Below are 26631 nucleotides of genomic sequence, written 5' to 3' on the forward strand. Positions count from 1 at the left end.
ACTATCTTCTGCATTTGTTGACTTGGCGAAATATGGTATGCTACACTAAATTGACGTGTAATTTTCACCATTTAGCATTTTGTACAAGGAGCGTCGTGTATATTGATAATTCGAAAATTTAGAACTTTATTCCTCTCAGCCGGGCTGCGCTAGATGTTATTTATTGTACAGATGAAAAACAAAAAGCAGCTACGTTTTTTGCTTTAACTTATTAAGTTTCTCTTGTACAAACATTTTAGCTTACTTATTTTAATTAGTAGATCGTTTTGAGGCATTTTGGGTGCTGTAACAGAAAATGCGAGTATAATAATCGTTAGAAACCTTTATAAAGCAAAAGAAAATTTACGAATTTTGCTCAAATTTCATCTAAAACATGTTGCAATTTATTTAAATTTTATAAGCATCGAACCCTAAGAATTGTTGAATAGATATATAAAATGATGTTTCTAAAAACTACTATTTTTTTGTTAATAAAATTAAATTATTATTTTTTACATATACAAAAAAATTAAGCTTCAAGAAAAATAATTTTAGAAGGATATGAGATAATTAAATGTAAGCTTTACAAAAGTAGTTTTAAGTTAAATAAATCCTTCATTTATTAATTTTATTAATTATTAATTATTTTCTATTGCGTGATTACTACTTTTATTATTCAGTATTTGTATGATTGTAACTTTTTTATAAATTTTTATTAGATTTTGTTTTGTTTTTTCATAATTTTAATCATCGTTGCTTATTTTTTCTTAAAAAAATGAGGTGATAATTATTTTATTTACTTATCATTGGGCGAGTTTTGTGACATGTAGCTAATGGAGTTCACTTTGAATCTCTACAACTTTAAAGTTGTAAATACTCGCTCGACAGTTTATATTTTGTGTAATTTAGTTTAAAGTTTCTAAATAACAACATGATTCTTTACATGATAAAGAATTATTTTTCATTTTTTAAGAAAAAGGAAAATATAGAAGGACACATTAAAAACTCAACGAACAATAATCCGAAACTTAAGAACTAATCCTACTCTACCAGATGAACCAGTCTAAACTGTAAAAAAATCCGGCTCAAATTTAGGATGACGGTACTTTTTACCATAAAATTAAATTTTGCAGGCGCAATTATACGGAACAAAAAAATCTGATATACGAAATTTTTTTCAGTATATGAAATATATGAATTATATTAGAATATCTCTAAAGTAAATATTACTTTAAAAATTCCTTGCGTTCAGTGAACTTTTTCATCTATCAACAATGGTTTCAACAATTTATGGCACGCTTCTCATGTCACTCCTCCATGTCACAAACTCGTCAAATATATATTTTTTATCAGGTTTTTGTTGTTATTTATTTACAAGCATTATATGCAACAATGACAACTTTTTACAAACGAAATGAAATGTATATTTTCGAATCTAGCTCATTCAAATCTAGCTGGATTTCGAATCTAGTTTTTATTATCTAATTGTTTTAAACTACTTCATGAACAAAAAAAAATAAAAATTGTGTGTATTCGTATGAGGGTTCGAAGCAATTTGTGATTGTACAATATTCAAATGATAGACATTATAAAAAACTGTTCAAATGATCAAATGTCGTTTTTATGTCTTTCAAAGATTAATTAAATTAAATCTGGAGTTTATGAAACATTGACATATCTGAATAAGAAATGTTGATTGAAATTAGATATTTATGGCGCATAAACCTGTTAATATAAATAAAATGTCTGTTGCGCACTCAAAATTTTGTTTTGTGTTTATTTGTATTATAAAGACTCACATTAAACTAAAAACGCTCAAATAATTGAAAATGATAGTAGTATTTTTGTTTCAAAAACTCTGACGTCATTTTCTCTCGCAAAAATCCTAATGGTAATTCTGAATTGAGTTTCCTCTTATACACTAAAAAGATTAAAATATTTTTTGCCGTTAGAATAATCACTCGTTTTCAGCACATTGTTTTTTAAAACTTTATTTTTTTAAAGCGACAAAAAAAAGATAACCAATAAAATTTAAAAAAATAATATTTCGAATAATAATAAACTGGCAAACTTTTTACGAAAATATTTTAAATCATTTTTTAAAGATGCCGGTTTTTAGAAGTACATTTGAATTCGCTATTCTCTTTATAATTTTACATTTTGTGTTTTATTCTGTATTTTTCCAGAATTTTTATTTTCTATTTTGGATTAATATGTTTTATCTTGTATTTTTTTTCCTTAATTATATTCTATTTTCGTTTCAATTTTTAGGTGCTCCTCACACTATTGTATTTATATATTTTGCTTTGGCTATATTAATACAATGTTAGAAAGCACGCTTTTTTGTGGATATAATAATGTGAGCTAATGAAGATGATGAGATTATATTTTTTCGGTTTTTTTTCTGTTTTCTGGCCTTTTAGTATCATTTTCTTAATACTTTTTTATATTTTTTAAAAAATATTTCATTTTAATAATGTTTCTTTTTCTCTTTTTATAATTCTTTATTATTTTTCATGTTTTCTCTATATTTTTAACTTATTGATATACATATATAGATATCAATTTTTATTTCATCTTTGATAAATATTTTTGTTTAATTATAAGGTAATTAATGAAAACCAATATTTTATAAAAAGTTCAGTTTTATTAAATCTATGAATGTACAAAATTATTATACACTGATTTATAAATTTATGAAAAGTTACGGATACAGCAATACATAATATTTATTTCTTTACTTCACAGTTTTTAAATATATGGTATTTTCTATGTAGTTAGAATTTTAAATAATTGAAAAAAATATATTATTTGCTCTTAATTAATTTTTTTATTTAACATTTATGAAATACGAAAATGAGGAAAACTCAACAGGACCTATAATTCTGTGTGAAACTTTCTTTCATTATTTGAATCATCCAGTTCTGCATTTCGATCATCAAACGCATCATCTCGATCCTCCGTTTCCTCATCTAGATCCTCCGTTTCTTCATCTACATCCTCCTTTTCTTCGTCTAGATTCTCCGTTTCTTCATCTAGATCCTCCGTTTCTCCATCTAGATCTTTCGTTTCTTCATCTAGATCCTCCGTTTCTTCATCTAGATTCTCCGTTTCTTCATCTAGATTCTCCGTTTCTTTATCTAAATTATCTGACTCATCATCTGAATTATTACACTCATCATCTAAATTATTACACTCATTATCTAAATCCTTGCACCCATCATCTAAATCATCACACTTATCATCTAAATCATTACACTCATCATCTGTCTTTTCACATAAGTCATTTGTTTCTTCATCTGAATCATCGTAATTAAGAATACTTTTCTTTAATTCATCAAGATTTTTCAAGGAACTTGACTTTGGCTCAAAGCTTTTATTGCCTAAAAAAATTATAATATTATGATCAAGAAATCAAGAAAAATAAATTAAGAATCGCAACACAATCTTAAAATTATCACTGTTTCCAATTTTATTAAATCAAGCATGGTTTTTAGCTAATCATAACGAATCTATTATAGTATTGAAGAACAGCACTTCTCTGTAATTAATCAACCTTTTTCAAAAAACTTGACTTTGTTTAAAAGTTTTTATTGCCTAAATAATTTTTATAATTTTGCTATCAAGAAAACTAAATAAAGAATTCTAAAATTGTTTTAAAATTATCACTTTCGCCAATTTTATTAAATTAAACATGATTATTATCTAATCATACTGAATCTATTATTGTATTGAAGAACAGCACTTCTCTGTAATTCATCAACATTTTTCGAAAAACTTGACTTTGTTTATAAGTTTTCATTGCCTAAATAATTTTTATAATTTTACTATCACGAAAACTAAATAATCCGAAAATTGTTTTAAAATTATCACTTTCGTAAATTTTATTAAATTAAACATGGCTATTAACTAATTAGCAAAGTATTGTAAACAAGCATTATCATTATTTCTTCAATTGCAAATTATGGAAAAAAATATCTGTTTGAGCAGAATCATTAGCAATACTGTACAGGGTACTAAACACCTTTGTCTAAAAAAAATTATTTATCTTCCAAAGTACATTTATAAAACCCTCAATGTACATAAATTTTGCATTGTTTTAAATTTTACATTACATTTAATTTTACAGTTACATTAATTTTGAAAAGATATTTACAAAAATGCAAATTTTCTAGGAATCGTTACCAGTTTTTAAGAACCAGGTTATTATGAAACAGAAAGTACCGGAGCAGTTTTGTGTGGTCATATTAAATTTTATTAAAATATTGAGATGCCAAATACTAGGCACCATGGCAGCCAGAATTTGTAAACCCATGGTTTTATAGTATTAAATTCGCATTATTAATTTTACAATGATAACAACTTTCAATATTATTATTAATTTTTAATTTTACAGTGTTATTTACTTCACAATGCTCTCAAACTTACTTTTTAATCAATTTTACAATAAAAAATTTTTACAGTATCATTAATTTTACTATACTAGCTATTTAACAACACTATGAACACATTTTTCACATGCTTTAATCTGCGAACTAAATTAGGTATAAAAAAAATTTTGTGAAGCGTCCCATATTAATGTTCAGAATCATAAAACTTTTAAATGGTATAATGGTTCTTTTCACACAAATTAATTGATTTTATTTGTATGTGTACATTACTAATGTATATTACTAAAGTAATTTACGTTAAATAAGTTACGCCAAGGAAAAGTACGTTATTGAAATCGTTATTATAATCATTAGTTACTGTATAGTATATATGGGTGATTCTTTTCAAACACGACAATTCGGACCAAAAAATTTCTGCAAATTTAAAATCTTCAAAGTAATCTAAAATTTTTTTGTATACTTCTTTAGTTACATTTATTAATATCTAACATACAGCAGTGTAGTTTATTGACATTTGCTCGAGAGAAAAAATAAAATAGAAATTCACCAAATCTTGAATGCCAGGAAAATGACATATTAGCCTAGAAGTTTAAAAAACAGTCATTTTAAGTTAATAATAAGTAACTCAACTTAATCCTCTATGTTAGATGGACCATAAATTTCTTATATTAATTCTTTTTATCCACTGTAGAAAGAATCAAATTTTTTGTTGTTGCTGATATGTACAGAATAAAATTGTGTATAATAATCAATCATTAAATAAATAAATAACTTTGATTACATCCAACCATATTACAATCATACATAAACTTGATATTAGGTTAATATTTGCTTTTCCTCCTTACAGTATTAGCAGTTAAAGAAATATTTTGGTAACACTTCAATGTCCTGAGATCCATAAGCCAGGATAATGACAAATTAGCCATTTTATAGCATATAACTTTACTTTAATTTAATATTTTGGCCTAAGACGTTTACATTCTGCAGAAAACAACAGCATTTCTTAAAGTAACTCAGATAAATCTATGTAGTTATTAATGATTTCAGGAAGCCAGGAAAATGACAACACAAAAGCCTACTCATCTTGAAAAATCTTTTGAAATAGATTTTGAACCAGATAATTGGTTCTTTATTCATATAACAAGACGTATTCATATAGGAGGGTATCTAATCAATCTATTAACATAAGATATTGATTGCTGGCTCTATCTATTTTGTTTATAAAATACTAAATAAAAGTAGCCAGGAAAATGACAGATTTTCTTGGGACAAACAAATTATTGACAGAAAAAATTATTTTGAACGAAGTTTTTGTAAATAATGCCCTCTGCGTATATTCTAGAAAAGTTTGCACCAGTTGAGATAAAAAAATTAGATATTGAAAAAATTATGGGAAGTTTTGAAGCTAGTTATTATTAGAAACATTGCTTGGGACATGCCAGGAAAATGACATTTTGAAGTTCATTTAAATTTTTTAACTATACAAAACAGTCAATGCTAGTGCAAAGTCATTTTAAAATGCTAACAGCAATGCAATTTATTAATTTTTTTAAAAAAAAAGTACTTTTAGTATTATAGTATTAGATCTTGGAGCAAGGGACAGTGAATTGTCATATTTCGTGAGTATCACCCATATATATGCTATATTATCACCTATGGTATACGCATGTAAAGGGGATTGAACAAACAACGTGATTTAAATTTTTGTGATTTTAATTACGAGAGGCTGGAAAAAATAGTGTTTAAAAGAATTGACAAGTAAAAAGCCTCTATCCACAAATGTTATAATTGTTCTATATTATGTATAACCTACCCGTCCCCCCCCGGCTCAAAAAAGAACGTTTGACTCATTAAAAAAAATTCAAAATACTAAATTTTTTTTTACAATAATCACATTTTTTGAAACCCTTCTTAATTTTTATTTGCCGAATAACTGTTTGACCGATTTCTATCAAACTTTTTTCTACTTACCATCATTGTCATTTCCATGAGAAGTATCTGCCATATTAGGTTTTTTCAATGATTCAGAAGATTCAGTTTCCTTTTCATCTTTTAAGGAATCAGATTCTATCACAGAGTCTGCATTTCGATTTTGAGAAATTTTTCCTGATCTATCTAACTTCTTGACTTCTGACTGATGATTCATTACAGGATGCATTAGAAGAGAAACTGAAATTTATATTTTATCTATTATTCAAAACGAAAGCTCCATGTAGATAAGCAGATATTAAATAAATTAATTTTCTCATATCAGAATTCGTTATTCAGACATTGTTTGCTTTAGGTTGGAGCTCGTTTTAAATGTATTTACATATTTATAATAATGTAATTGTTATTGTAGTTCATTTACGTCACACTAGAGCAGCACAATGGGCTATTGGCGACGGTCTGGGAAACATCCCTGAGGATGATCCGAAGACATGCCATCACAATTTTGATCCTCTGCAGAGGGGATGGCACCCCTGCTTCGGTAGCCCGACGACTTACACGCGAAGTCGAGCACTTTACGGTAGAACAGTTTAAGGAGGACCAATATCGCACACCCTCGGTCCCTACGCAGACTGATCCAAGTGGTCACCCACCCGCACACTGACCGCAGATAGTGATGCTTGACTTTGGTAATCTGCTGGGAACCGTGTCTTAACGATCAGTCCACTGCGGGACATAATATAATAAAACTAAAAAATGTGTTTAAAACTTCTGATCTGTCATTTAATTAATCAAAAACTATAAAAGAAATCAAAAAGATTTTATATGCAATAAAATATGCCTTGCATATATGAATGCTTTTCAATTTTTAAGTAACTTTTTGAAAATTAATTATGTTATTGAGTTGCGTTACTTATTAATATATTGAAGTCAGTTGAAAAATTGTTGAATCTGTTTTATTTCTACGAGTTTCAGTTTGTTCTTTAAAAAATGTCATACTGTCAAATTATGTGAAAATTGGAAAATTGTTTGAAAATGATATCTATTATCGTCTTTCTTCGGTGAAGACAAAACATATATATTGGACCGGTCTTGGCTATAGGTAATTATACATAATTTCGGAAATCGGCCGATATAATTGGAAATGATATTCCTAGTCATTGTAAACAATTCCAAACGTTTTTTTTCTTCTTATTGCTAGCACAACAATATTTTTATTTTTCATTAAGGGGATTTGATTTAGGTGAAATATAGATAATATTTCTCAATTTCATATTTTGCATAAAATACAATGTACTGAATACAATGCCGGAATTATCCAATATACCTTTACGTATGTAACATAAATTAATTTTCTCATTTATTAAACTGATACATATATCTTTATCAGAACTATTTTTCTGTAAGCAGAAATTAAAAATAAAGCCTAGTTTAATTTCATTTGAAAAAAACATTTAATTCTTGCCAACTCTGCCATAGTTAATTAAATCAATAGATTAGGTAGAAAGTAATCTTTCAGTTATAAAATTAATATCATTTTTAATGCCAACGTGGAGATCTTATCAAGATAGTGAAAAATTTCACATAAAAAAAACTAATTAAAATCATTCCCTTCTTGTCTGTTTACTTTAATTTACGATCTTTTTTATTAAGAAAAAAAAGATTATTTATAAAAGACTCACCAATTTTATTACTTACCAACAAGAGCTAGAAGAAAAATATTCATTCTCTCATTTTCACTCATTTTAGTAATTTACTTTTAATTTCAAATAGCAGGTAGAAAAAATTTATTTTTAAATTAATCGCTATTATATTTTACACGATATATTTTTATCCAAAGCGTTCTCTAATACCTTAATAATGCCAGAAGTTCAAAGATTCATGAATCGCAAAAAAATTGTCTTTTACTTTAATAAAAAAGAAAGGTGCTGTCAAATAAGGTATCAAGGGAACAATTAACAACAGCTGCAATAACTGTAGATTGAATTCTTCGAAAAATTTTCAAATTGAGAATTATGCATTCATGGAAAAAATATCTTTTTAGGTCTTTCAACTTTACCTTTTGAAGAAAAAGTTCTCATTTTCAAAAAAGCGAAAGAGAAAAAAAATAGCATTAACTTGTAGTTTTTTCATATCGGATTAATATTTTATTCACTGTGAAAATGAAATTATTTTCATTTTCTTTACCATTTGTTAAATTCTAATTAAATATGCACCTTTCAAGAAGCTAGAAAAATGTTTTTTTCAACAGCTTATAATATTTTTCTCAGTCTTTACCAATAGTTATATCAATACTTATATGAGCAATTAAAGTCTATAAATAAAAGCGTAAAAGATGTCTCTCCTTATAAATAAGCTGTTTAATTAAAAATAATGTCCCTAATCATGAATACGTGAGATGTCTCTTTATTTTCGGATTTTATTTTATTACATAATGATGATTAAACTCTATGTTGGTTAGTAAAGTGAAAATATGCATTTTAGAGAAAAACCATTTAATGATAGGGGGGCTTCATACTTATCGTTATTTAATGTTTTCCGTTAGTATGACAATGATTCAAAATTTAAAAATATTTCGTCTCCATCTGTAGTTTTCTCAACTTTTCGCAACATCAAGTTTTTCTCAACTTTTTTTTCAATTTTTGAGCTTAAGCGTATTTTTTTTTTCTTTTAATTTTCAAAACCCACTTCGTCATTTTTCTTATTTAATTTCAAAAATGTGATCTCTATCTATAAGATATTTTTTTTACTTCACTGCACTTTCCCTGTCCTATTATTCATTGCCCTTTATATATCTTTGAATTTCAAAAATAAAATAAAGACAATCTATTGTTATTATTGATCGCAAAAAAATTCTTGCAAGAAATATAAAAATGATTTCCACAATGAGAAAAATATTCTGGTTAAATTACTATACTTGTATGATAAAATCACTTCTGCTAATATAGAAAAAAAAACGATAACTCTAATACTTAAGAAAAATATACGGCATGCATTTGGTAATTTTTTCGTTTGTTAAGATTTCGATTTACCTGAAATTCTATTTTTCAAAATACCTCTTATTACCACATATTTATTAAAATACAAAGGTGAAAAATAAATTTAACCAAATAAATGATTTTTATGTCGTGCTCGAAAGTATCGCGATAAAATTACCAACATTTTCTTCTAAAGTCGAATTATAATTGACCATACCATAATTTTATCATATGATTGACAATTTTAACCTTTTGATGTCTATCTCTTACCAAATATAATGGTAATAGTTTGTATTGTTTATTAAGAATGCATTATTGAAATAGTTAATAGGAGTTATATAACGCTTAATTATTTCTTTTCTAATGTATTTCGTACTTATAACACGAAGAAGCGGGAAATGGATGATAGCTTAAAATGTTTCATCAAATTGTTCCAAAGATACTTATTTCAAATATATCGAGTTATGGTGTCTGTTTTATCCATTTTTATGAGAATAGTGAGATTTATTTATTCATTCACGTGCGCGTATGGGTTTCTTTGTAAGTTCGACAAAGATAGCAAAATATATATTTAGTGTTATAACGGGAATCGGCCCTACTACAACCACGCTCTAGAGCCGTTGCTGGAACAGTGATACTGCACGACGAGGAAGATCCCTAGAATATGTTGCAAGTGAAACAACTATACATTTTTGGGGTCTGGGTATTGTTGGAAGAAGGATTATAGTCCTTCTGGAAAATGTAGAATTAGCGGATTCGATATCTTTCCGCTGTCTTTCTCATTTTCGTGACATGTGTTCTTCAAATTGGCAAGAGACAAGCCATTCTTTGCTTTAAATACAGTACTATGTATCTGTATCTAAGCAAAATTTATTTATTAATTGCCATACATTCAATTATTACTGTTTGTTTTGAACTGGTTACCACCATTTTGAAGGTAGAAAAGCGAAATCGTACTGTCCAGAAAGTATATTTAAAGCAAATAATTTTTAAAAAAAATATTACTATTTCAAATATTTATTAATTTGTTGTTATATACTTACATATGCAGGGTTGTGTGCTCATTACAAAGTATTACATATTTTTAGCCCATGTCCAGTTGTAGAGCATATATCACAAGTTAGAAAAGGGTATTACAAAGATCCTTCGATCGTAAAGTAGAGATAGCGGGTTCGAATCTTTCCATATCCATGGATAAATCCTTACGATATCCTTCTCTATCTTGTGCTATGTGTTCTTCGACTTGAATATCTAATAAGCCGAATTTTGAAAGAAGCACACAAGCCTGTATATGTATGGGTAACAATAAATTAATAAATAAGCCTAACAATAAATAAATATAAATAACTAAGTTGGGATGAGATTTAATCCCACCTCCACACTTCCATTTTATGATGTTAGGACAGCTCGAAACCATTTTTACTTGATTTTTTTTACATATATAATCTGTTACATTAAAATCGAAAACTGTTTTTCATGATTTTGTCTCCTCTGCCCCTTTCATTGCTTAGCTTCTTCCTTTAAAATATGTTTTATGTCATTTTTTACTTACTGCAAGCATATCGGTAAGATTAATTGCTCCAACAAATGTATTTAAAATGTTATACTAGATTATGTTTAAAAAGTCTGTATGTAAGTTACGTAAAACGATACGATAAACATTAATCATTTCATGTCTTGGCAATTTTTTTAATAGCTATTCCATAAAATGCCTAGGTTTTAAGTAAAACATTAGTCATTTCATTCTTTTCTGATCAATTTTAGGCAATCTGTACAATGACTAGGCATTTCACAGAATGCCGGATTTCAGGCCTTGACTTTAACTTATCCATTGCTTTTACTTTTTATTTTAAAAAAATGGTTTTTCCAGATAGTTTTATTTATTTACAATTTGGGTCATCTTCAAGATTTTTTCCCAAATGTTATCCAAGACAAAAAAGAATTTATATTATTGAGATGTGATTGCCTTACTTTACGTGAAATAGATATGCGTATAACTATCCTACGATAATCTACATAAACAAATTCTTCAATCTGTAGTTAAGCTTATTACAGTAGTGGAGCGTTGTATACGTTGGGTTGAAGGTATGATCTTTTTCCACGCTTCAAAAAAAGAGTGCATTGCATTTTTACACCCTCTATCATGAGTAAAAAAGATTTTTTTCTTTAAATTATTTTTGTGATTGCTTCTTTCTTCTGATCCGTGCTTTAAATGGTTCTAAAAGAATTGCATAAAATAATAGAAAAATAAACAACACTACAATCAATAAAATATTATTTAATTAGTGTTTATACTTAAATATACAAACAAGACTTTTGTAAGAGTTTCATTCAAATTTTTTTAAACTTATTATTTCCAGACCTTAACCTTCATCTTCATATTTGTGAATGTTCTTTAAATTACCTAGAAATTAAAAAGAAACAATAATATCCTATAAATATATGCAGTGAACAAAAAGTCATATTAATAAAGAGAACACTCTAGCGAAATTACGCTAAATAAAAATTTAAAAGTCGTTACTCTCATTACTCATTCACGCACTAAAATAGTTTATTTGTTAACACAAATTTCGCCATAATGGAAAAAGCTAGATTACAGAAAACAATTATCGAAAAATTTTCGAAATTTCTTTCTACCTGAAAACCGATGTGTAAGTTATTTGAAAATTCTTAGCTTTGCCCAAAATCTAAAGTTTGCTTCCTCCCTATGTAGGCTTTAGCCGTCATCTTGGATTTACTTAGAGAAAGAAGACCAAACAAAAATAAACTTAAAAAAACTTGAAAAGAAAAGAGACTAAATTTATGCGTAAGCTATATATATATATACAAAAACCTTATAACCCCAAAACTATTAATCCAGTCTTCTTGAAAATTCAAAATGGCGCCTAAAGCTTAAAAATCAAACGTCTAAGGCTTAGCGTCTAAAGTTTAAAATTCAAAATGGCATCTAAAAAGAGTCAGCTATTAGATGCTCATATTTGATTTAAAACAAATCTTTCAAAAGAATTAAGGGCTTTTTCTTAGTTATTTCTATTTTGAGCTTTTTGTATTGACACAGTTTGTATTAACACACAAAAGGCATTATAGAAAAAATTTTAATACATAAAAACTTTGCATAGGAAAATCAGTTTTATAAATTAATTTTAGAAAAAACATGCTATCGAAACAAAAAATTGAGGCAAAATTTCATTTTATTTAAAATGTTTTTTTTTTCCTATGTCACAAATTAAATATTTTGCTACCAGATTAGCTATCATTTTTTGCAATTTCTTAGCCTAATATAACTAAAATTTGCTCCATGGAAGTTAAACCTAATTTTTGTTTTGAATATATATCAATAACTTTTTTTTCATTTCACTTTATTCAATAATTTTGAATAAAGTGATGTAGCTTCACTCTTAAATCGTTCGAATAGTTCCTGAGAAATCGCATTTTAAATTCGATTTTACTGGAACTATTCGACAATTTTACACAAATTTTGTATTTAGCTGTATAAAATTACATTCTTTAAAATGATGCAAAAAATCCTGAACCTTACAATTCAAAATTTTTTCGACCATTTTAAAATAAAATAGTGAAAATAATGAATATTTACTAAAAGTTATTTTTTACATGGAATCATCATTGGATAAACGGGTTTTAGAATTGTGGGCAAAACATTTTCATTTCTCTTAAGACATACTCGAGATATAACGAAATACGCGAAAAGTAAAATTAACATTAAGGGGTACAAACTTTGGAGCGCTCTCCGGACTAAACTATTGGGACCATATTTCACAGATTGCGGTTACCTCTTATATTTTGGGGGTCAGATATCCGAATCCGTAGAAAAAAAGGTATGCTTATTCAGAGAAAGTACACTTTTTTAAGTGATTTCGTAACTTAAAATATCGCCTGCACTTATTAATTAGCATATTTGAAGTCACACTCTCGAGCCATTAAGATGGAGTCCTAGAACGTGAAGATCCGATGATGAAATCAAAAATTATACAGGGTGATCCGCTTTTTTTCAGCGCATTGTACGTTAACGTTCCTTAAAGTTACAAGTTAAAATTGTTTGTAACATTTTTACAAATGCTTTTAATCTCAGCAACTAAATATTTTGCTTCTAATTCAGGGAACATCTCTGACAAATGTTTGGCAATTTATTTGAAAGGTTCTTCATGGAAACTGAATCATTTTTGTTTTGTTTTGGTAAGGCCAGTAATTTTGTTTACTTCGATATATTCTAAGGTTTTTGAAGGGCTAAAATAAACTTGCTGTTCTGAAAATCAATCCTGATGTCTGTCATTATTAAAAAGACATCAAAGAGATATCAAAGTCAGAAGCTGAACTAGATCAGTGTTCCCCTATCATTCAAACAATTTTTGTTTGCGCAATTGTTCGAAAATTCGTATCCCTATTAGTTGCATCTGTAACTTATTGATTATTGATGGATTTCCAATGGACACGTAAGGAAAGCGACGTCATCTTAGATATCTCTATAATGAAGACTCGGACATGATTCATTTTAGCAATGTGATAAAGTTATCGCAAAATTGTATGATATTATACATCAACGCACTCCAAAATTTCTATGTATGTAAATGCCTTAAAACCTTTTTTTTTCTAAAAACAATCAACAAAAGTGACAATTCTAAACTGTGAGACATTTTGGAGAATGTTGAGTTTTGGAGAGTGTAAGGTTGAAAAACATTATAGGATATATTAAATTAAATTATCTTAACTTGGTGACACTATACCAATGGTCACAGCTTTAACGTGGTCCACTTTGGTTCCTTAATAAGGTTACAGAAAACTTGCACGATATTCATATTATCAATTTTATGCTAGTTTTTTGTTTCAATGTTTCTCTGAATAAAAAAACGCCTGATGTATCAACAATGAAACATAACGTTTATTAAGCTTAAAATTGCTTACCTTTTTATTCCTTTAAAATCGAGATTCACCGTCGGTCTCAATTTTTCCCCTCAAGTTCTTTAATTACGTACGCCTTCCCTCGGCGATCTCCATAATAATCTAAAAAAGCAACATTAAAAATAAAAATAATGTTGCAGAATTCATCGTTAACACATTTTTTGTGTTAATGATGAAACTATCAAAGCCTAAATTAGCAATATGATTATCAGTATAAGAATATCATTTTATCCTGTAGACTAAATTTACAATTTTTTTTTAAATGATGACCAATTTTATTAAAATGTTTCATTATTTTGTTCTAATGATTGAAAACGTTTAGCTCATTCTAAAAGGCACTTGTTTTAATCAAGGGCTGAATAATAAGATGCTGATAAGAATTAGGGAGACCTTGTCCCCATTTAATCTACATAACCAGCCACATAAGCAAGAGAGGCATTCATTTTGTGAAGTGAAAAGTTTAACTATTAACCAATCTTTTAGCCAAAACGTAAACATCTGTCTCAACTGGTTTATTTTTATTTTACTTTTCGCACACAACACCACCTTTCACGCATACAGAGTTATATTGATAATATAACTCTGTATTTTATGCTGATATTTTATACTTGCTGATATTTTAATCTCCTCTTACAAAATATCAAATCGTAATTGAATTGGTGAAACCACTCTCCTGGTAATGAAAATTGGATAATATGGTTACGTGGAAATCAAGATTCCTCAGAAGTTTTACTCATCACGCGTTGTCCAACATTCCAAAGCATGCTTTTCATTAGTGTTTTTAATAAGCCTAGTGGTACTCGGCTTGGATGGAAATGACATAATCAATTGTTGCACCCCTTCATTCGAAGAGCTAACTCATCCTAGAAAATCTCGATATTATTTAGATCTAAGCTCTAAGCAGAGCAATTCATTCTCTCACAACATGGTAACTAGTGCTGCCATTGTCCTGAAAGTAATATGTATCTAAAGCCTAAAAGTATTAACCGGCTTGCACCGACCGCAGTGCTGACGTGAAATATCCTCAGTGGTAGACGGATCATGGATTAGAGTCCCCTTGCCATCAGGCTAACCGTGGGAGGTTCTTGTGGTCCTCTTCTCCATGTAAAGTAAATGCGGGCTAGTTCCATTAAAAAGTCCTCCACGAAGGCAAATTTCTCCCAATACTTGATCAAGGAGTTCCCTTGTCTCCTGAATTGGGTTCAAAATTACAAGGCTACGGAGTTGAGCATTAGTAGTCGTAAGGCCAAAATCATTGGGTCGGCTGTTCAACGACGGTTATAATACAAAATAAAAATGTTCAATATTGACCATAAAATAAGAAGATCCTTATCGGAAAGAAATGTTTCAGAGTGGGAATTAAGTCTACCAATAACGCGTGCAAACCCACTGAACAGCTTTTGCGGTTCCAGTTCCTTTTGAATTGTTCATGCTTGAGTTGCTCGTTCACCATATGTGAAAAATTGAAATCTAAATCCCAAGTTTAAGCATTTGTTTTTTGCAGACCTACTTTGTAGATTTGCGTTTGTTTACATGAATCAAAACTCTCTGGGATTTTCCTTTTTCGAACAGAAGGTTCTGCGACGACAATTCATAGCACACTGTTTGTCGGAGGGCGATTCGTCATTAGCACAATTCCTCACAGAGGCAATTTACCTGAGCAAGACTCGCTACAGAGACAATTCGTCGTGGGCTATATCGACGCAGAAAATATTAGTCGTGGCCAACATAGGCACCACACGTTTATAGTTTGTCTAAGCTAAAAACTCTTCCGGCCGCAAAGTCTGTGGACGTCTGGTGGTATGGAAACAAGAATGGCACATTTTAGGGGGGTAGCTTCAGTATAGGTACAATAGACCAAAGAAAGAAATTACCTTTCTATCGCGACCCGAGCCGAAGCCACTCCAAAACAGTGACCCCACACTCCTACTCAAAATAGTTATACCTCGTTACCATAGTCACCGCCACAGGTCCAGACGAATGTCTGGAGGAGTTCTCATTTTAAAATAACACATGTGATAGCGTAGAGTCATCACATATCAGGGGAATGGGGCAGACTTGCTTCCTCTTACCAAGAGAAACTCGCCCGAATTCCACTTTCATCCATATGCATGAGTGTCCTAATACTTATTGGTAGGTATCATTATAATAAATAATTATATAAATAATTAACCAAAACAGAATGAAAATAAAACAAAAAGAAGTGTCACTACTCTTACGTCCTCTCGAGAGTGTTTTACTTCCGAAAGACTTAGCACAGTGTGGTAAAGGTGGGTCCCAATTTCCATTGGTATCACATTCATGCCACTCTGTTTCTTTGCCTCTGCCGCAATCTATATGGCACCGTGGTCCGTGATCCATGAATCCTTCCATGCATTTTCCTTCACCACCATATAGCTTAAGTTTGAATTTGAGATGAGCTGCCCAAATAAAATAACTTGACATGAGTTGTCATGAATAATACATTCAAAAACAAAAATCGTTCGTTACTAAAAAAAATTTAACAATTATTAAAACTTTTAAAATTTGCAGCTTCTAACTTGAAAACAATAGATAGTTACACCGAAGAGCCATTACATTATGATCACCCTGCTAATAACATGTAGGACCACCTTTAGCCCTCAAAACTGCTAGCACCCGACTTGGCATTGATTCCACAAGGTGCTGATAGGCAGGCTGAGGCATTTGGTACCAAGCGCTCACCAACTGGTCCTGCAATTCCCTCACATTGAGAGGGGGTAGCATGGCAGAACAAATTTGGCTTTCCAAGTAGGACACAAATGCTCTATTGGTTAAGGCCAAGATATGACTTGAAAGTCACTGGAATGTTCCTAGAACCAACCCATGAGGATTCGACCCTTATGACATGGTGCATTATCCTGTTGTTAAGCACCATCCCCCGCTGGAAAAACTGTTGCCATGAATGGGTGAACCTGGTCTGCAATTATGTTCAAGTAGCTTACAGACGTCAGGGATTGTTCTATGAGGATTATGGGTCGTAATGTGCCCCATGAAAACATTGTTCCTGGACGAGAAACCATGAAAATCTGGGCGAGTCCATTGTTATAGATGGAGGGTGGTCATAATGTAATGGCTCTTCGGTGTAAATTTATTGAAATCCATTGAATAGGTATGTTCTAGCTTAATGAGAGTAAATAATCTTTAAATTTCGTTTCATCTGATTTTAACAATCACAGTTGCATCTTTGCTTACCATAAGAAATTTCTTGAAAAAAACTCTTATAGATATTTATTTAGTTGTTATTTTACCATATTCAACCAAAATAGTCAAATAATCATAACAAAAGATGGTATTTAAGCTGCTAATTATAAGGAAAATCATATAAAAGATCATACATCATAGTTGAGATCGCAAAAAATATTTTAGCACGATAAAAATAAAGGTAGTATCTAAAACTAACAAATCACTTTTGAGGAATGTTGAGTTGAAAACAAACAAAAAAATGTCAAAACCATTTTATAAATAAAAATCCCAATCAATTACCTAAGGAATTACAGAATATCCGTCATTCTTTAATAGAACCGAGACATTACTGTTGCCACCAAAAAGAAAGAAATAATTTAGCGTTTTTCTCGAGGTTACATTGGAGATTAAGTTTGAAAAAATTTTCCCTTTAATAACTTTTAATATTAAACTAATACTTACAATCACAATCTCTGATATGACTGGCAACTCCCCACCATCCTTTATTCTTACGACAAGTTATTTTTGCTTTACTTTTTCCATCCTTCAAATAAGCTCCATAAGCACAAACTTGCTTGCATTTTCTAAGAAAAAGAATGACACAATATATGCATAGCTAAATTTATGAATTGTAATATTTTTTCTCTCCCAGCACATAGGCTTTCCAAATGAAAAAAAAAAAGCTTTCCGATTTGGTTATTTATCCCCAGTTTCAACGGACAGATTTTAAGGGAATTCGATGGGGAGATACACATGAGATTTATGTATAGTTTTGTATAACACATACAAAATGAAATTAACTTTCAGCAATTAGAATACACACCCATTATCATGCGCGTTCTTTGGGGTAGGTTAGAGAATTGAGCAAAACTAAAACGACCATAGGACCGTTCCCACCAAATTTCCTTAAAAGCCATCCTGTAATTTGGAAGAAATCTACCAAGTCTGAATTTTCTATAATCTTAAAAATAAGTGTAATTTAATATTATTAAACTAATCTGCATAGAAACTTTAGCAATGCTCTTAGTGTTCAATGTATTGGAACATTTTTAAAAAATTCAATGACCGTATTTTGTGGGAATACTTGTAAATTCAAAAATTCTCACCAAAAATTTGAAAATCGAGCTCCAAGGGGCATAAATTTGAATAAAAATATACCTTCTTATTTGATTCGTAGAAAGTACCCTTAATTCTACATGAATAGATGCAAATATTAGACAGCAGCATAACTTTATTATACTGTTACGAGAAAAAATAAATATCGTAGAAAAAAAAATTGTTAGCTAATAACTTCTACAATAGAACTAAAATATCCACAAATTCATAAACACTCAAATTCCATAGTTTTATCTATTTTTCGGGTCATGTCTCTTTCACATACATTAAGAACTGTCTGAACCATTTAGAAGATTTTGCAAATGCCATTTTTTTCATGTAGTTAATTAATTTCCATTCTATTTAGAAATACGAAGAAATCTATAGGATCTTATACTCACATCGACCTTAAGGAGATGATACATCTCAGTTCTGAATGCTTCATTTTTTTGGGGAGATGACATTTCTTGGGACTAATTAACTCCTCTTGTAAGCTATGAGTATACATATAAGAATCATCTTCATCTGCTCCATATTCAAAATCTAAATCCAGGGGAGTTTTACGTGATATCCTATGATTGAAGTCTTCATTCGTCAAAGAATTAGACCAAATTCTTTCGTAGCTCTCTTTTTCTAAGAAAATATCAATTTAAACATCTTTGAAAATAATTATCTGAGAGAAATTATTAATAGCCTATTAATTCCCCGAAAAAAATGCCTTACTTATATGTGTTCTTCTGCTATGACCACTAAATGTATGTACACTTGAATTTTTGTCACAATAAAGTATACATAATATTAACACCTTGAATGCCAATGGGGGTCACCGGTGACCTATACTGTGTTTGTTCATAGCGCCACGGGGGTCACCAATGACTGGCGAAGCCAAGATTATTAGAAACACATAATTCGAGCAAATTTTTAATGCTTTCAATTTTTTTATATTATCATCATTACTAAAATGGTTTGAAGAAATTAATGCAATGTAGAACACACAAAAATTGTTTTATTTATATACACAGAGATGCCAACTTGCTCCGGACAGCACATAAATATTTTAATGTGGTAGTTTATTAATCCTGATTCTTGGTTTAATAAATTCAATTTAGTAGGTTTACATCCACCACTATTTCTAAACAATTCGCAGGCTTATATAATTCGTCACTTTTTTTCTGATATGTCATGCTAAACCTTTTCAAAAACTAGCAAAATCTGTCTAATATTTGCAAATTTAGTTTGTAGTTATTTACCGTTTGGCCAGATAGACAAGACATGTAAAATTAGCTTGGCTTTCAATGTGTTAACAACTTAATATTTAAATTTCAAAGAGAAAAACGAGACATGAATATATAAGAAAGAAAAATAAAGTTAAATAAATAATATGGTAATGAAATCTCTGGAATTGTTCTCGAGGAAAAAAGGGTGAAAAAATTTAAAACCAGTTTGTTGTCTGATAATTGATTTCAAGTTTACCTAACCTCTGCAAATCAACAGGCTTTGACTTTCTGAAAAGTGGTTTATGTCAAATTTATATGAATAAAATAATTTCTCTGCGCATATGATACATTATTAGAACCGTTACTTCTTGGTGCCTAAAAAATTATGAATTAATTTATCTTTTAAATCTAAACAGGAGGAGAGTGAAATGTACGATTTTATGCATTCTGCTTAGAAAACGAGATAACTATTTTCACGAAGTATTAAAATTGGTTACAAAGTTCGTCAACAGATGACGCTAACCACTGTAAAAAGCTATGAAACAAGATTCGTAAAAACATAACGCAGTCTGATGACAAAATTAAGATACGTTCCTTCATATATTTTTAATTGAAATATTCTGAAATGCTGTTACAGTTTTTCCAAATCAGTAGCTCTACTGGCGAACTTTGCACTTTATTGTGAAGTTTAAGAATAAATAAGTTTGTCTCTTTAACAGAGCAAATCAAACCTCACATTTTTATCTCATTGATTTTTTTTCTTGATGTCTCAGGTCATCGGATATTTTAGAATAATCTCTTAAAAGAGGCCCGTGGGCAATAAAAAGTACGGAATATTGAGACTGCTTACCTCCTTAGCCGATCTCAATTTTTTAACAAAAAATTATCTCAATAACTTTGAAAAAAAATTATTTTTTTAATTTTTAGCTGTGATCCAACATGTTTTTTAAATAACGTATAATCTTCTTTTATTCTCGTTTATAGTTCCGGTTTCATAAGTGTAGTAATATTTATCAATTAATTACTGAACAGTTGAAGATGCAAACAAATATTCAATAATGCATATCAAAATGAGTAGCATGTAAATTTAAGTTTCAAAATAATTAAGTTTCAAAAACGTTCGATTTTAAAAATTATATCTGATAATTCATTCCATTCATCAACATATTATCCATGATATATGCCATATCTTTTCTAATTATGTTAGCTACATCATAATTTTTTAAATATCAATAAATGGAGCTATTGTAGATTCACGTTAAAATAGTAAATAAAATAGTTGATTTTTTAAAAAATTAAGAAAACGTAAAAGTTTCGAACTACTGAAAGATAAAAAGGGAATTTTTAAAATATCTTAAATAAAGACACTGTTTTTTTTTAAATTTGACCTTTTCATATAAATGATAATTTTTTTTTACAAAAATCTCTCCATTATCTTACAAGTATATTTTTAGAATTCTTGTTAAAACTAAAGACAAAAACTACTCAGACTAAAAGCCACTAATTAATTTTGAAGCTAGAAAAAAACAGGATCAGAATTCAACCAGTTACTATTGAGGAAGGTAGAACTGAAAACATCGAAACCTGATTGATAACCGGAAGAAACAGAGTGGAAAACTAAAGGCAATTAATAGAAACACCCTTAGTTGTTTTCGGATTAACAAGCTGGTTTTTCTTTCTTTCACCGTAACTTCCTCACTGCTAACTCAACTCATTTTAATGGAGTTTTTATTTATTTCTCGCATAAACATTTAATTTATGAGCCCCAGAGTGTACCTTTTTTCACTTTGTTCGAGGCAAAGACTCTAAAAATATATAATAAAGGCGAGGATTACAAAGCAACAAGTGTTTTGTGTTTTGAACACTTTTAACCCCTTAACGATCGGTCAATTTTCAAGAAAATGGTAAAAAAGTGCCTATTTTTTTGACTTTTGTATCTGTATTAAGTATTTGATTAGTGCTGACATCTAGTTTAAAATAAACTAACTATCTACAATTATCTAAAAATTATCCTGGTACTACCACCTGGTGTGTAAAATAAGAAATAAAATGTTTTCCGGGCAAAAGAAATAAATTAGTTTTATTCTTATCGGCGCGTTACTACTGAACACTCCAGCCCGGAAATATCACGAGAGCGAGAGATAGAGGGCGAAACCTCACCCCGTCATTTTCACGGGAGCGAGAAGGAAGGGGTTAAACATAGTGGTTATTGTTATGCAGATAAGGATGAAATCAAATAAAACATGAATGGAATGAATTATCATACAAACTTGGGGTACCTGTGTCATGCCCATGCGATGACACAGGTACCCCAAGTCACTACCTACATGACTGCCCACTAACTGAATCATACCACCTCAAAAAACCCAATGAACAAGGCAGAACGATATTTGCAGACAGTTTCAAAAACAAGCATATTATGCAAAAACTAATAAATATTCTAGCCATAACCAGAAACATCACAGACAATATGTCATAAACCTTATAATAACTTTGTAAAAATACTGGCAGCAAATACAATGTTGAGGTGTCAGGGCTCCAGGCAAACCATTGCTGCAGCATAAAAACACACTCTGGCCCCACCCCTGACCAGCAAGCATTTGGCAGGCAGTCAGTCAACACAAGCTGTTGTCCGTGAGGCAAATAAAATTTAAAAAAAAAAAAAAAAAAAAAAAAAATTTAAAAAAAAAAAAAAAAAAAAAAAAATAGGAAAAAAAAATACCTGTGAATACCTATTTTATATTGTACTGTTATTGTCGATGTCCATTCTTTGTGGCTGTAATGTAACGCTGCTAGTTATCTATGTAAAATTAAATTGTCTCTACTAAGCCGGGATAGCCTGGTCAGTAGGGTGCCGGGCCCATGTCCAAGAGTTCGTGGGTACGGTCCCTGCTGGTCGAAGACTCCCCGTGTAGTAAATGGTGACTGATGCACGTTAAATCTGTCGAGTCTCAAAGTCCTCCATGTTCCCATAACAAATCAATACCTCTGGGGGTACCGATACAGAAGTTTCCTTGTCTTCTGGATTGGTTCAAAATTACAAGGCTACGGCGTTTAACATTTGTAGTCGTAAACCCAAAAATTGGGTCGACTGTTCAACGGCGGTCATAAAATAAAATAAAACATATTTATGTACGAAAATCCGCCTGATGGTTCAGAAATAATGTGATTTAAAATGATTAAAAAGTTTGAAAATGTGCCTTCAAACTGCTTTTACCAAAAAGAAGGGAAAAAACGTAAATTTTAAAAACACAAGTGGTTTTTATGACTAAATTAAATGAACTCAAATTATAGTTACCATCTATTTTTGTTATGTTTCTTGTCCGTAAATGTGGCCTTATTACAAATGTCTTCCCAATATTCTGGTGATAATTTTCTTTTTTATTCCTTATATCGCTTAACAATTTATCTCCACTTTTGACTTCAAATGGAAGAAATTCTTTCAATCCATCATCGTAGTAATTTTTTTCGATGGTCTCACTCTTAATATTTCCTTTAAATAAATTAGAAGACTCAATTCGGCTCTCATTTTTTAAAGAATCAGATTCAACAGCAAAGTTTTTGTTTTGTTTAGTTTTCGTTTCATTATTTTCTATCTGAAACTCATGTATTTCTTCTTGGCTATCAGACCATATTGTTGCCCTTTCTTCTATTACTTTTCCTCGTTCGAATTCAAATGGAGAAGTATCTTTCGATTTATCATCGTTATAATTGTTTTCGATGGTGCCATTCTTGTTATTTTCTTTAAATAAATCGTAAGATACAGTTCGGCTTTCATCGTTTGAAGAATTAGATTCTACAACATGGTTTTCATTTTGTGTATGTGCAATAGCGTAAGTGGGACCAACATTTAATTCCTCAAAATTAATTGCTTCTGTTGAGTAATTTTGTGCAGAATTCTGCAGAAGTGAGGCTGGAATAAAAAAAGTGCTTTGTTATTGAGAAGAAAGCTATAAGGTATACAAAGAAACAGATTCTAACCAAATACAGATTGTTTCGCAATCATTGAACCAAAATTATATTGTTGGAGCCTTTATCAAAAATTGAATGAAAACAAGTGCATATTTGTAAGTTGGGATGAAAAAATAAAAAAATTAATTTTCAATCCAGTCTAATTTTATATTGATTAATGAAATGTTATGAATATTTCATTAACTTAGATATTAATTTTCGATTCCTAATGGGTACATTTTTAAAACGTTTTTGTTAAGATTTCTAAAATATATACATTAAGGGTGGTGATTACCAAACACTTTTCATCTTTATTCCTAAACGTTGCTAGGGAGGCATCATTTCACTATTCTCTCAGCTTCATTTTTAACTATGCATACTTTGTTGCTGATCTACTCATGGATGTAGTGGATCCCAATTTGTATTGCCTCTAATCACAGTAAGCATTTGCTTACTACACATTGATCGTGGTTGAATAGGCTTGCATTGTCTACTGTTTCAAAAATTTAACTAATTTTTCTCTTATTTGCTTACTATGCGATATAAGTGTTTGCAATATGAATTAAAATTTCAGCATGTTTGTTAAGCAGTTTGATTATCGCAGCAACAGTAATGTATTGTTTAACTTTTCTAGGAAGAAATAATAACTCGTTTTATTCCGTATATTTGCTTACCATACAATAATTAATTAGTTTTTCTGTAGTGCTGATAATACATAACAAATTTTAAACAATTTAAGAATTTTTTTTTCCAAACTGTAATAAAGTAACTAATTTGAAAATTTGTTTTTACAATACTTTTTTTGTACTATTATTGTCACTATATTTATTTTCATTATGCTTGGTAATATTAAAAAGGGGTAAAAATTCTGTAGGCATAAGAATTCTGTTTAGGGATCAAATCTTGATAAATTCTGCTTGAAAACAATTGAGATCTGTGTTATCATCTAGCTTAGAGTTTCAATTCAGATTAATTATCCTAGCTAGACAAAAAGTAGATAAAATTTTGTTTGCTAAAATTAGCCAATGGACTCAAAAATGATTGATTTAATCTTCGATATAAATAAAAGAATTCTGAAATTCTGCGAAGATATAATAAAAACAGATGTTACATGAGTTTAAACCGTGAAATTTTAAAACGTGACTTTATGAACTTACTATTATAATACCAATTAAGTTATAAAATATATATTACTTTTATTACTTACCAACAAAAAGTAAAGGAAAGCATCCCCTTTTACCCATTTTATTCTTTTAGCAGTTTATAAACAAATTCAGACGATCCATTTTTAAATTGTATTTGTAAACTCCTACAATTTCCAAGATATTTTTAATAAAAAACATTACACAATATCCTATTAATAAAAAGAACATTTCAGGTGAAAAAATTAAAGTAAACAATAGATTTTTTTTATGTAGAATATGCATACCAGTTAGAGCAACTGCATATTAACAATAGAATAAGTTTCTCAAAAGTATGTAAAAGAATGGGCTTTATTCAGTTTTCGAAGAAAAGGTTTAATCCAAATCAAAATCTAACAATAGATTTGGATTTTTTTTTTACAGTAAGTACTACACACTTCTTGCTTCGCTCTTCAAGCCCCGTGATTGGGATCATCTTTGTGTTTGATTATGAAGCAGAAATGGTACTGAAGGACAGAATTTATTCTATTTAAATATTTTATTCTGTTGTTCCATAACACATTAAATTTCACGTTTCACATCCTATTTTTTTCTAATTTCGTATTAACTTCATAATTACAAAAAAGTAATAAAAATAATGACATGGGAACATACTCGACATCTAAAATTACTTCTCAAGAGAAATTCACAAGTCTGCAAGTTGATTATATACTGTCAAAAACTCCAAATCAAATTACGGTCTAAAATATCGGCACACCACCCTAAAAATACATTTTAGCGAGAAAACCATTTTTATCGTAAAATATATTACAGTAATATTTATTTATTTAGAGTGACTTGGTGATTTTACGTAATTATTACTGTAAGAACTACGGTCTGTCTGATTTTTTGTTCCGTATCATGCTGAATTTAGCGGTAAAAATACCAACACTCTAGATGCCGTTATTTTTTATAGTGTTCATAGAACGTGAAAACCACTCAAGATTACCTAAAAACATATTTGATCTAATTATCATTGACGATAGTTTGCCCAAAGACATATTTGATATAATTATCATTGGCGATAGTTTGCCCGAAGACATATTCGATCTAATTATCAATGGCGATAGTTTTTGTCAGCATTGTGGCAGTAAACTTATTGTTATATTTTATTACGCACTCTTTCCTCACTCACTTACCTTCATCGTAATGGTTTTTATCACTTGACGTAAAAGAGGCATTTCCATCAAAAGCAAATGTTATTCAAATTATTTTATATCACAACTGACGATGAACAACGTATCATACGATAAAATATGGAGCAATCAAGTTCAAATTCACATTAAAGCACTTTTAAAAGCTACTCAAATGTAATTAACTCTCGAGTCAAGTTTCAAAACAAGCTTCTTTCGTTGTTGAATTTAATTTGCATTTGAGTTACATGAAAAGGAAGACCAATAAAGTCTACTGATACCAAATTTTAACCTGACAAAATTATTCCTCTTAATAGAGGTACCTCTGATTATTATTATAGTATTAATGAAGCCAAGCAAATGAGCAAAACGATCTGATATTTTCCCCATTGGTGCAGCTCTTAGTTTATCTTTTCCAATAGTTCATGCCTTTTCACAATGAAACACGCTGTTTCGCTGTAATTTGTACATATTATTCTAATTTTAGTACTTTCAAGTAAATTAAAATAAAAAAGGAATAGGTTTTGTCACTTTTCTGGTCATTTAAATTGTTAATTTTATGTGTTTATTCACTATTTTCATACCTCTTATGCAATTTTAAAGCAATATAAGATGAGAAGTATTAGAACTAATTCATTTTCTATGGTAAATTTCTG

The 26631-nt window shown here is 29.6% G+C and overlaps 2 protein-coding genes across 2 annotated transcripts; both read right to left on the reverse strand.

Annotated features, from left to right (window-relative positions):
- Nucleotides 1-2691: 2691 nt before the first annotated feature.
- Nucleotides 2692-8253, reverse strand: LOC107442875 (17S U2 SnRNP complex component HTATSF1-like). Its single transcript, XM_016056543.3, has 3 exons — nt 7998-8253; nt 6342-6539; nt 2692-3362 (listed from the first exon to the last, which is right to left on the reverse strand). Exons 1-3 carry the CDS (start codon nt 8041-8043, stop codon nt 2857-2859), a joined length of 750 nt encoding a protein of 249 aa, XP_015912029.3. The 5' UTR covers nt 8044-8253; the 3' UTR covers nt 2692-2856.
- Nucleotides 8254-14193: 5940 nt separating this feature from the next.
- On the reverse strand, nt 14194-24959 carry LOC107442874 (uncharacterized). The gene is made up of 6 exons (XM_016056542.3): nt 24869-24959; nt 23009-23623; nt 18895-19126; nt 17861-17982; nt 16414-16614; nt 14194-14296 (listed from the first exon to the last, which is right to left on the reverse strand). Exons 1-6 carry the CDS (start codon nt 24903-24905, stop codon nt 14235-14237), a joined length of 1269 nt encoding a protein of 422 aa, XP_015912028.1. The 5' UTR covers nt 24906-24959; the 3' UTR covers nt 14194-14234.
- Nucleotides 24960-26631: the final 1672 nt, after the last annotated feature.

The sequence above is a fragment of the Parasteatoda tepidariorum genome, chromosome 6 (genome assembly GCF_043381705.1).
Source record: "Parasteatoda tepidariorum isolate YZ-2023 chromosome 6, CAS_Ptep_4.0, whole genome shotgun sequence".
Taxonomy (NCBI): domain Eukaryota; kingdom Metazoa; phylum Arthropoda; class Arachnida; order Araneae; family Theridiidae; genus Parasteatoda; species Parasteatoda tepidariorum.

What these genes read in the sequence shown, in the direction of transcription:
- LOC107442875 (XM_016056543.3), bottom strand. Translation starts at nt 8,043, where the DNA reads ATGAGTGAAAATGAGAGAATGAATATTTTTCTTCTAGCTCTTGTTG. An exon ending in TTTTCTTCTAGCTCTTGTTG is followed by an intron (nt 6,540 to 7,997) that starts GTAAGTAATAAA and finishes TATAAATTTCAG; the next exon opens with TTTCTCTTCTAATGCATCCT. An exon ending in TCATGGAAATGACAATGATG is followed by an intron (nt 3,363 to 6,341) that starts GTAAGTAGAAAA and finishes TAATTTTTTTAG; the next exon opens with GCAATAAAAGCTTTGAGCCA.
- LOC107442874 (XM_016056542.3), bottom strand. Translation starts at nt 24,905, where the DNA reads ATGGGTAAAAGGGGATGCTTTCCTTTACTTTTTGTTG. An exon ending in ATCATCTCCTTAAGGTCGAT is followed by an intron (nt 17,983 to 18,894) that starts GTGAGTATAAGA and finishes TCTTTTTCTTAG; the next exon opens with AAAATGCAAGCAAGTTTGTG. An exon ending in TCATATCAGAGATTGTGATT is followed by an intron (nt 16,615 to 17,860) that starts GTAAGTATTAGT and finishes TTATTTGGGCAG; the next exon opens with CTCATCTCAAATTCAAACTT.